At 40.3% G+C, this 12,500-nt stretch overlaps 1 protein-coding gene across 2 annotated transcripts in view; it reads left to right on the top strand.

Moving 5' to 3' along the window:
* The first annotated feature begins 3,467 nt into the window (after nucleotides 1–3,467).
* Nucleotides 3,468–12,500, top strand: part of poc5 (POC5 centriolar protein homolog (Chlamydomonas)) — a 71,572-nt gene continuing 62,539 nt past the window's right edge. For both annotated transcript variants that reach the window (XM_039758415.1, XM_039758416.1), the window contains exons 1-3: nucleotides 3,468–3,580; nucleotides 9,303–9,386; nucleotides 10,408–10,555. In XM_039758415.1, the coding sequence (XP_039614349.1) occupies nucleotides 9,303–9,386; nucleotides 10,408–10,555 (232 nt within the window). In that variant the 5' untranslated portion in view covers nucleotides 3,468–3,580. The remainder of the gene's footprint in view (nucleotides 3,581–9,302; nucleotides 9,387–10,407; nucleotides 10,556–12,500) is intronic.

The following is a 12,500-nucleotide window of genomic DNA, read 5'->3' on the forward strand; positions in this document are numbered from 1 at the left end:
GCGGAGGGAGCACAGTTCAACAAATAACAGTAACAGCTAACAGCATGTGGGCCACTACATTCATAATGGCTAACATGGTACAACACCCTGGTACTACAGACATAAATTGTCTTTTATACATTTTAAAAGAAAAATACAGAGTCTGTTCTAGCATTTTGTAATGGAAGTCATGGGGTACGGGACCCAACCATAAAACGAAAGCCTTCATTACTGCGGGCAATTTCAGTCATTGCAACTGTATTCCCCAAGCTTCATCAAAATGTCTCCTCCAACCTGCGAATGTTGCAATTGAGCTCCAGCCTCATTGGACTACATGTTTTGGGCCTGCACCAAATTAACAACATTTTGGACCAAAATCTTTAAATACCTTTCAGACATCTTTAGCGTCACAATCCCTCCTAACCCACTAACAGCTGTGTTTGGTGTACTTCGAGATGGGCTTAATGTGGAGAAGGACAAACAAACTGTAATTGCCTTTACTTCACTATTGGCACATAGATTTATTTTGCTAAACTGGAAGAATCCTAACTCTCCTATTTTAAGTCAGTGGGTAACTGATGTTATATACCACTAGGGGGTTCCCCCCTGCTCACTTTACTCGCCAACCCCCCGGCCTGCACTTCGTGTTTCTTGTGTTGTGAAGAGCGGGGGCTGAACACACCCTAAGGAGACGTGGTTGCTCCTCTGAAACCCCCTCTTAAACGGTGATACAATGGGAAAGAAATAGTTTTTTATCATTTTTTATTATTCATTTTTTTATTTCCGGCCCCAGGCATGGTTAAATCTCTTGGTACAAATTCTTGTCTTGCGGGATGTTAGTTCTTGATATTTTTTAATTCATAATTTAAAAACAGAATAAGAATCTGAAAATCTAACAACATCACATTAAAGTTCGATAAATTATGAAAAGAATGATATCAAACATATATATGTACGTAGGTTTTAAAATAAGCACGATTTAAAGCGTGACACAAAATGTGACATAAAATCGTTGCACTTTTAGGCTTAGGACTTTTTATATATTTAGAGAGAGAGAGAGTAGATATATACTCAGCAAAAAAAGAAACGTCCTCTGACTTTCAACTGTTTTTACTTTCAGTAAACTTAATGTGTAAATATTTGTATGAACACTAAAAAGAGTCAACACCATAAGACATAAACTAAAAATGTTTCACAATGTGTCCCTGAATGAAGGGAGGCTCAAAATCAAAAGTACCAGTCAGTATCTGGTGTGGCCACCAGCTGCTTGAAGTACTGCAGTGCATCTCCTCCTCATGGACTGGACCAGATTTGTCAGTTCTTGCTGTGAGATGTTACCCCACTCTTCCACCAAGGCACCTGCAAGTTCCTGGACATTTCTGGGGGAATGGCCCTAGCCCTCACCCTGCGATCCAACAGGTCCCAGACGTACTCAATGGGATTGAGATCCGGGCTCTTCCACTGCGAGGATGATCAGCTGTCCTTCCTGTCTCCCCTGTAGCGCTGTCTTAGTCGTCTCACAGTGCGGACATGGCAATTTATTGTCCTAGCCACATCAGCAGTCCTCATGCCTCCCTGCAACATGCCTAATGCACGTTCACGCAGATGAGCAGGGACCCTGGGCATCTTTCTTTGGGTGTTTTTCACAGTCGGTAGACAAGTCTCTTTAGTGTCCTGCGTTTTTAGAACTGTGACCTTAAATGCCTACTTTCTGTAAGCTGTTAAGGTCTTAACGACCATTCCACAGGTCCATGTTAAGTAATTGATTATGGTTAATTGAACATGCGTGGAAAACATTGTTTAAACCCTTTACAATGAAGATCTGTAAAGTTATTTGGATTTTTAAAACATTATTGTTGAAATACACAGTCCTGAAAAAGGGACGTTTCTTTTTTTGCTGAGTATATATATACAGTATTCTCATTTGTATGTTGCCATATTGCACCTTATTGTCTATTGCACTTTAATGCAGTATTTGCACCCACTTACTATTGCACTTCACTGTACTATTTGCACTTTCTGGTTAGATATTAAACTGCATTTCATTGTACTGGTACAATGACAATAAAGTTGAATCTAATCTAATCTGATTGGCATTATTTAAGTCAGATAGCCCTCCCACAACCAGTGCCCACTGGGGCCAAGTACCCCTACTTGAGCTGCTTTTGGAGCTGCAGCATGCAGGCTCCACACTGTCGAAATATATACTGTACTTGGATAGAAATGTGAACTAATTTGCATGCTGTGTAAGGACTTATGGGAAAGATACAAATACACATTTTTATAATAAAAAAATCAGTTTCCATTTAATAACAAGGATTAATTGTAATGAAACTTGGCTGCTGCACAAATAAGAATTCTGAATTGTAGATATGTTGACTGGAGAGAAAAAGGTGGGGAAACCATAAACAACTGGATACTTGGCAGATGCCATCACGTTTCATCAAACAAGTTTTTATTTTGTGTCATTGATTGGGAGGCATCGAAATGGCACATTGCTTATTTAGAGTGTGAATGTGTTATGTAAGTTGATTAAAAGCAATAACAAGCATACGACAGTGGAATACATTGTGAACAGAAACATACACGTGTGTGTAATACAGTAAAGCCAATGGTCTCTCAGAATATCCGAATGTTTTTACAGCCAGGACACACGCACATCTTCCCGTCGCCGCCGAGGTGCACTGGTGTCCGGTCTTGTTCATCCCCGGCTATAGCACGTCGGGGTGACCTGTCATGTCCTCTCTCTGGCCTAAGCTCCTGCTGCTTTTCACCTCCCTAGTTTATCGTTGGATTTAAATTAGCACGGGAATGGCCGTCTTTGCACTGTCTCGCCCCGCCGTACGCAGGACTTTCTCTTTGGATGGGTACCCGTTTTAGCTCAGCAATCAAGTACCTTTAAACGATAATCAGTCTAGAAAATAAGCATCAAGTCATTCGGGATATTCATGGCATCCAAAATTAAATAAATAACAATAAACCGATCCTAAAGAAAAAAGACTTTCCGAGCATCCATCCTCATTAAACAGCTTAAGGCCCATAGGAGGAAACTGTCTTTTTAAACAGTGAACGCAATCAGCCAAAAATAACATTGTTGTAAAAGCATTTTGACTTCCATTTATTTAATGTTTTACGTGAGCCCATTCATATCGTCATTTAAAATTTGAACGGAAGTGAGCTGGAAGCAAACTTGTATATAAGCGGCAGACGAACACAGTTCATTTAATAAAGCAAAAAAATAAATCCATCACTCCCCCGTTTCATAAAAAGCTGCCAATTACCTGCTATTGTCACCACTCTTAAAAACCCAACCACAATTGGGTAACAAATCCTCACGACGCGAAACCCAAGCCGCCCCGAACTGTCAGTACGACGGCGTCGCTTTCCCTATTGTGTCGTTATGACAACGGCCGGTTGCCAATGAGAGCGTAGCGTCCTCGCCAATCGGTGCTGTTGTTTTTTATCGTCTCGAGCCAATCAGATTCAATGTTATTAGGGGTTGAGTACGTTTCAAACTGTCAGAAATAGGCTAGAAAAGTTTCCTCTGGTTGAGTTCAGGTGGACAATTGTGTAGGAAAATCCTGCGGACGAAGAAAGTACGGTAATATACATTTGAGATATTTTTAAGAACCTGGTGTAAGAGAAAGTTGTTGGTTTGTAGCGATTGGGCCCTCAGACTTTTAGTGTGTCTTTCACTTTAACCGGCTTCTCTCGTTCTCCGTTTGATTGATGTCCGCGGGGTTCAACGAAAGCAGCCGCCTGGATTGTGTTTGTTAATAGTCACTGGTTTGTGCTCTTTTAGCGGCTTGCGTTCTTTTTGTTCCCTGCATTATTTTTTCGTGTTTTTGAGATGATGATGATGATGCTGCAGCTGCGGTTAACTTTTTCACTACTTTTGCAGTTACTGTTTTATTGTGGACATTTGGCGTTAAGCATCATTTCCCAGCGATCATAAACCATAACCACTGTCAGATACATGTACTTGCTTCCAGTCTGAATTTTAACGCTTACGTGGGTACGGTTTGTTAACGGGCACTCATTTCAGTGTGTAATTAGCAAGAGAGTAAACGGTGACTTCAGCTGCACCCTTGCGCGGGCGACCTTTATTGAAATGCGCCTTACTGGTGGAGTTCTGGGATTTTTCATATTTCTGCAAATGCCGCCATTGGCTCTCTGTGATTTACTTATGGTGGCTCTTAGGTAGAGATTGACTGTAAGCTTTGCATTTTCAAGTCCTTTTTCACATTGCACCGAGAAGACAAGTCATTTACTCTGGTTGGTATTTTGTTTTCAAGTTATTATTTAGGCAGTGTCTGTGGAGCCATGCAGTTCTGCATGTTGTTTATTTCTTCACGAGGACCAGCTTAATTTATTTATTACAGGAACTGTAAGAAGATTAGTTCTCAAATTGCATGCTCTGATGTCCTTATCATTTTATGTAGTTGTGCATCAGGGCCTTCCCCTTCTTTTTCTGTCCTGGTTAGACTCCGTAGTAAACATATTTGTCGGAAATTGTTGGTTTCTTAGCAATCGGTCACATGGAATAGCCTTCATTCTGCAAAAACGAAAAACAATGGACTGACCTGTTTCTTGAGAAAGCGGTTTCATGTTGGCCATTCCCAAACCCAGAACTGAACTTCAGGAGTGCCAGTACCTTCCAACCCAAGTGAACTGAATATTCGGGTTCAACAGTAGCAATGCAATTACACAGGTTTCTCTAATAACCCATTAGCATTTGAAACAACAGATCAAGGATAAGCTAAGAGAGTTGACCATTAGGACATTGAAGGAATGGCCACTGAAAGCAGGACTTTGCAGTCATATGTGAACAATAAATGAAAAATCAGTCATTTCATGCAGTAATAGCAATTGAAAACACTAGTAATGTCTTGGCTATATTTTGAAATTAATTTAATGGTACCGTGATTTTTTTTTTTTTTTTTAAAAAAGGGTTTCGATTTTTATCGAAAAACATGAACATTTCTGGGTGCGTCTAATCTTATGACTGGTGGTGTAGGTCTGGTAAGGCAGTTTTAGAAAGATTCATCTTGAGGATAGTATTTATTTATATATTGCCTTGCCATAGTGGTCTTCATTGCAGTGTATTTTACAGGTATGATGCGGTTTTATCAATTAGCTTAATCACAAAGCAAGTCAAATTACAATGTAAAATGTCACACCTTAGTTATTAAGTAACAAGAAAGCAGTGGTGTGCTGCTAGTTGGTTGTCAGATAAGTAACACTGACAGCCTTTTTATTTTGTACCATACATCAGGATAGCAGGCAGTGGGAATGGATATGCAACTTTCCTAGAATCCCTAGTTCACATTTTGTAGGTGAAAGATCAAATAAAGTAATCAAGAAAATGAAGAAGCAAATGGTAAAGAAGAAGATGAATGCATGTTGCTTCAATACTTCTGTACATTTATTTTTTTTCTACTGCTTGTCTGGGACCGGGTTACGGTGGCAGCAGCCCCGGCAAAGAGGGTCCTTTCCCCGCCACACTTGCCATCTCATATTGCAGGATCCCAAGGCGTTCCCAGACTATCTGGTTGATGTAATCCTCCCAGCAGGCCTTGGGTCTTCACAGGCATCTCCTCCCAGCTGGTCGTGCCCGTAAAACCCCCACTGGGTGGCATCCGTATTGGATGCCTGAACCACCTCAATTGGCTCTTCTCCATGCATAACATCTGCATGTATCCGTCTGAAATAGCATGAAATGAGTATCACTGATTTAATATGATTGCCTTTTCTTTATTTTACTGTAATGATAAGGGGGAGCCCAAGCAAGAACTGTAATTAGTTACAGTTAGGTCCATAAATATTTGGACAGAGACAACTTTTGTACATTACCACAATGAATTTTAAATGAAACAACTCAGATGCAGTTGAAGTGCAGACTTTCAGCTTTATTTCAGTGGGTTGCATAAAAATGTGAGGGAACTAAAGTATTTTTTGAACACAATCCCGTCATTTCAGGGGCTCAGAAGTAATTGGACAAATTAAATAACTGGAAATAAAATGTTCATTTATAATACTTGGTTGAAAACCCTTTGCTGGCAATGACAGCCTGAAGTCTTGAACTCATGGGCATCACCAGATGATGGGTTTCCTCCTTTTTAATGCTCTGCCAGGCCTTTACTGCAGTGGCTTTCGGTTGCTGTTTGTTTGTGGGCCTTTCTGTCCGAAGTTTAGTCTCAACAAGTGAAATGCACGCTCAATTGGGTTAAGATCAGGTGACTGACTTGGCCATTCAAGAATTTTCCACTTCTTTGCTTTAATAAACTCCTGGGTTGCTTTGGCTGTATGTTTTGGGTCATTGGGCGGCGTTTCATGATACAGGTGGACAATCAATTTGACTGCATTTAGCTGGATTTGAGCAGACAGTACGTCTCTGAACACCTCAGAATTCATTTGGCTGCTTCTGTCCTGTGTCACATCATCACTGTCCTGTGTCACATCATCACTGTCCTGTGTCACATCATCAATAAACACTAGTGTCCCAGTGCCACTGGCAGCCATGCACGCCCAAGCCATCACACTGCCTGACTCCAACGTGTTTTACAGATGATGTGGTATGCTTTGGATAATGAGCTGTTCCACTCCTTCTCCATACTTTTTTCGTGCCATCATTCTGGTAGGGGTTGATCTTGGTTTCATCTGTCCAAAGAATGTTTTTCCAGAACTGTGCTGGCTTTTTTAGATGTTCTTTAGCAAAGTCCAATCTAGCCTTTCTGTTCTTGAGGCTTATGAGTGGCTTGCACCTTGCAGTGCACCCTCTGTATTTACTTTCATGCAGTCTGGATATCGATACGCCGACCCCCTGGAGAGTGTTGTTCACTTGGTTGGCTATTGTGAAGGGGTTTCTCTTCACCATGGAAATGATTCTGCGATCATCCACCACTGTTGTCTTCCGTGGACGTCCACGTCTTTTGCGTTGCTGAGTTCACCAGTGCTCGCTTTCTTTCTCAGGATGTACCAAACTGTACGATTTTGCCACTCGTAATATTGTAGCAATTTCTCGGATGGGTTTTTTCTGTTTTCGCAGCTTAAGGATGGCTCCTTTCACCTGCATGGAGAGCTCCTTTGACTGCATGTTGTCTGTTCCCAGCAAAATCCTCCACATGCAAGCACCACAACTCAAATAAACTCCAGGCCTTTTATCTGCTGAACTGATAAGACATAACGATGGACTTGAACACACCTGCCCATGAAATAGCCTTTGAGTCAATTGTCCAATTACTTTTGAGCCCCTGAAATGAAGGGATTGTGTTAAAAAAATGCTTTAGTTGCCTCACATTTTTATGCAACCCACCGAATTAAAGCTGAAAGTCTGCACTTCAACTGCATCTGAGTTGTTTTATTTAAAATTCATTGTGGTAATGTACAGAACCAAAATTAGAAAAAAGTTGTCTCTGTCCAAATATTTATGGACCTAACTGTATATAACATTCTAAAATTCTGCTTAATCCAGTCCAGAATTATAGAGGCTGGAACCAGTTCTGGCAGCACTGGGAGCAAGGCAAATAACAGCCTTGGAAATGACACCAGTCCATCGCATGGCCCACATACACTGGGACCAATTTAACTAACCAACACATCCATCTACCAGGATATGGGAGGAAAAGCCACCAGAACACATGGAGAACATGTAAACGCTCCACAGACAATTACAAAATGTTGGATCTGAGAAGCAGAGATGCTGCCAACTGCACTATTCCGTTAAATTCAGTTCAGTTAAGTTGTAGTGCCGTTTTCTGAATGCAGGTTTAGAGCACTTTAACAAATTCCAAGGTAAAATACAATCATCATATAAAAATATAGATTAGTTGAAACACCCTAAAGTAATTCCTGACTGATTAACATAAATTGATTCTGTCCATTAATTACTTGTTGAACTTTGGCCTGCTGACGACAGAGGAGATGTAAACAACAAAACTCCCTCTCTGGGGGTCCACAATCAATTGTAACCGCAGAAATCAAAACCTGAGTCAGACATAATTAAGAGTCCTGGAGACTTTGGCCAACTGCCCTTTTAACTTATCTGCTTACTAAGAAATGTTTCTCACTTGATGCTCCCCTTTAGGAATCTGAGTTGTCAACATTTGTGTTTGTGAGAATTTTGAAGAACAGGAAAATAGAAAAAGAATTCCTCACTAAACAATGCAATCTGTTTAAAGTAAGAACTGAACAGTGCATCACATGCTCGAGGACTGAAGCCAGAAAGCACTTCTTTAATTCAGAGTCCCACAGCTCTTTGAGTAAACCACCAAGACATGTAATTGAACCAGAAACCCTGACAACCTTTAAGAAGTATCTGGATGAGATCTTGGAACTGCTTAACTATTCGCTAAACAAACGAGCTTGATGGACTGAATAGTCTCCTCATATTTATCAAATGTTGTGTTCTTATGCTCAAAGAATGATGCACTAATTGTGAAATGGGTTGAAACAAAATTGTCAGCCACAGGCCTCTGCCCGTGCTAAAGCTGTGAAGCACAGCGCAGCTTATTAGAATTAGTTACTTCTGATTTAAAGTCTCTCGGTCCACACCAAAGCACAATCCGACATGTTCAGGCAGACTGAACCACGGGGTGCGTCTGGTATACTTACCAGCCCGTCAATTAGAGTTCTAGAACTACTAGTGACCATTCCCCATGTTAATTGAATCTGTGAATTATTCTCTGTTTTAAAAGGTAATTTGTCCTCCTTGTTAAGTTAACAGTTTGCTGATTATTATTAGGCCATCATACAGAAAATGATTGTGTGGTTGGCATTCACTTTCCCTTGGTCATAAAATACAGGTGTACCATTTATTAAAGAATTCTTTAAATCTTGCCATTTTATTGGACTGTGTTTTTAGGGATCCTGCTTTGTGCCCATTGGTGCTGGTATAAGATCCAGCTCTCTCGATTCTAATTTGGATTTAGTGGGTTAGAGAATGCATGTCTCTGTATGTGTATGTATAATCTACCCAAATCTACTCCATTCAATTTGATAGCTATAGCCTGGCACCCTTGGAAATAATACAAAATGAATAAAACTTGTATCCTGTGATCAATTCATCACATTTCATGGATTCTCTTATTCCAATCCAGTTTTGTAGGGAGGGAGTTGGGATCATCCACATCATTTTATGTCCCAGCATCAGACTAAGCAGATTAAGAAAACTGATGAATGCGTTAATTTTCTTTGTGGTACATTTTCAAATTTTGATTAAAAATCTGTCTTACTCTACCTCTTCCACATCTGAAATAAAAAGTGATTTGGCTTCCCAGACCATTATTACATGTGTGAATTTCTTAATGTGTGCCTTGATACAGATGTCATCAGATGAACAGGAATCAGTTAGCCCACTCTTACCCAAAGACTCCGATCATGGTAGTTCTGTCTCCTCAGACTTACAGGTGAGTTAACATACTTAAAAATAAATAATAACTAGCAGTTTTGACCTGACTCACTTATTTTATAATATCCTGTATTTCTTTTAATTATAGAGTATGACTAGTTTTGTTTAGTTGAGTGAATGTGATCCCATGTAGTTGACATTTTCAATAACTGGTTATAGAAGTTTGCTGTTTTCTTTCATGCCTTCATTCTAATTTTCTAAAACCATCCTTTGAAATTAATAAAATATCTCTGTTTGGGTGGATGGCATAAGCAGACTGGGTCTAGCACCTCGTTATGTCGAAGGCAGTAGAATGTAGAATTCTTTTGTTGGGGTGCGGGGGGGACTGTCTTGCCAGGGTAATCCTAGACAATGGCAGTGAAATCATTTGTTAGATTTATTCTTATGTATCCTGTGGTTAACTTGGTCCAAAATAACAATCTTCTTTAGTTTCTTTTTTGATGCAGCGTGATAGCATCTTCAGGTATGTGTTGCAGAGCTTCTCTATTAGATGTGCAGTATCGTCCATAGCTGTGCAGTAACTTCCCTTGAATTTCCAGCAGTTTCTATATATAGAAAATAGATCCTATTAGTGTGTACAACTGGCTGAGATTTATAAGAAAGCTTTTAGAACAATGTCACCCCTGTAATATATCTTAGATACCTTGTTAAAGTGTTTATTTCAAAGTTTTTTTTGAACCAACACAAAATCTGTCTGTGATTTGGCTTTGTGTGTGTAACAGCCATACTGTAGACTTTCTCCTGAATCTGAGTGTTTGGCGTGAACTTTTTTTTGGCTTTCCTATGATTTGCACCCACTGTTTTATCTTTAACTCGCAGCCCTCAGTCCTTCCGTTGTTTTCCTTTGCATTCCAACAAAGCAGTTTTTTAACCAGCCACTTTGTTTTAATCTGTTTGTTGTACTGTGTGAGCCAAAATGAATTCCCCTTTCATGTCAGCTTATGTTAAAAATGCACATCTCGACTTGCTATTGTATTCCTTTTCCTTCTATTGACTGCATTTGTAATTTTAAATTTTAGGATGAGTATGAAGAACTACTTCGCTACGCAGTAGTTACGCCCAAGTTTGAACCTGCTGTCTTAAGGCAATCACTGGATGCTTCCTTGCCTATGGCAAATGAGAGAATTGCAGGATTAATAGAAGATGTTCCAATACAACACTCTGCAGGTATTTTTTAAAAAATCTTTTGTGTTAGCTGTGTTTCTATTGAATACCTTTTCTGTTCTCCGACCTGCTCATCCAGTCCAGGATTGGGGCAGTTAGTGTTTATCAAAGTAGTATTTGGCAAGGGGCAGGAAACAAACCAAAATGGAATGCCAGTCAAACTTGGAGCTCACATATGCACACTCTGGCCCAATTACCACTGGTCAATTAATCTAATGTTCACATGCTTTTAATGTTTCAATCAAAATACGTACTTTTTTCATTATTTTGTCATTTGCATAATTTTTTCTTTAATTTAGCATATTATTTTCAGATGGTATTAATGTGCCTAAAGCACTGCTTTGTGACATTTTCCCAAATGATATATAAGCGTGTTTTACACCAAATATTTCCTAGTAGCAAAATATAATTTAAAGCATAACAATAAGGATACAACATGGGGTGTTAGAATGAGGCCTCTTATGGTGATTGTTGAGAGAAAATACAGGGTGAGCCAAAATGAAGTACCACTTTTCTCGAGGCCATTTCTTGAGGTTGAGTGGGTTGGGGTGGGGGTCCTTTGATAGACGATCCCTTGTAGTTTTCAGTTGTCGACATGCCTTGGTCCGGTGCATGCCATGCTTTTGCTGTCAAAATGTTCTTTAAAAACAACAAATCCATCATCACTATGCAACGCGCCTTCTGAACTTCAGCATTCCTCCTAACGATGACGTCGCAAATCATAAAACAATTCTTCAGTGGGTGGCTAAATTTAGACAGATGGGTGCAACATTGAACAGAAAATCTCCAGGCCATCCTCAGACTGTTCAAACACATGAAAACATCCAAGCTGTAAGGGCATCAGTTTTGCAGCCTCCTAGACGTTCAGCGCACAGACCTGTTTCTGCCTTTAGGCATTTCCAACATGTCTTTTTGAGGCAGATTTTGCATAAGAACCTTCATTTCCATCCATACAAAGTGATAGTAGTGCAGGAACTCGCTGAGAGAGACTGGGAGATGCTGTAGAGGGTTGTGCGCGAACATTCTGTACACCGTTCATCGAGATGCCATCATCGTGTGCAGCAACAAGATACGTTTCCATTTGAATGGTTGTGCAAATAAGCAAAACTTTCGCTATTTGGCTGAAACCAGAGACCCCTGCACAGTGAGCGTGTTATAGTGTGGTGCTCCTTTGCAGAATTTGACATTGTAGGCCTTTACTTTTTTGAGTAGGTGGGAGCAACGGTCACCATCACGTCAGAACGTTACATTGAAATGCTGGAGAATTTTTTGCAGCCCCAACTGGAAGAATTGGATGTGGTGAATGCTTGGTTTCAACAAATGGAGCAACAGCTCATATACACACACACACACACACATCGCTATTCCCCTTGAAATGACTGAACGAGTCATACGTGTGTTCAGAAATCATCTCGAAGAGTGAATTGCTATTGATGGCCACCACATCATTTCTGTCACAGTGGAAAAAAAAAATTTTGTAAACCCTTTCTTGTGTTGTAATGAAGTTTATTTTATCGTGTTGCGTTTTTGCAGAAATAAAATTTTGTAAAAGGATTTCACTCGACACACTTAAAAAAGGTTTGGGGCGGTTGGTCTCGTCCGATGCGAGAGATGGACGTCTGAAGTGGAGCTCCGCTAGCAGTGGTGCTATTTTTCATATTATTTGCTTATTATTCTGAGATATCCTGTATTTATTCAACCCGAGAGGGACCGCTACAGTATATGTAAACACATATAAACATGGCCAACAAGAAGAGTCCGAGAAGAATCGAAGACTAAAGCTACATCAAGCTGCGATCAGCAAGCCCTAATTAATCTGGCCTCTCAGGGCAGACACTGGATCAGATGGTAAGTACAGACTCCTCGGGACCACGGTCCGCTACATGCCGTGGGCTGAGGCGAAAAGGGGGAGGCGAAGGTGCGTCGTGAGTGCAGATGTGGATAGCTT

Source organism: Polypterus senegalus, chromosome 7, assembly GCF_016835505.1.
Source record: "Polypterus senegalus isolate Bchr_013 chromosome 7, ASM1683550v1, whole genome shotgun sequence".
NCBI classification, from domain to species: domain Eukaryota; kingdom Metazoa; phylum Chordata; class Cladistia; order Polypteriformes; family Polypteridae; genus Polypterus; species Polypterus senegalus.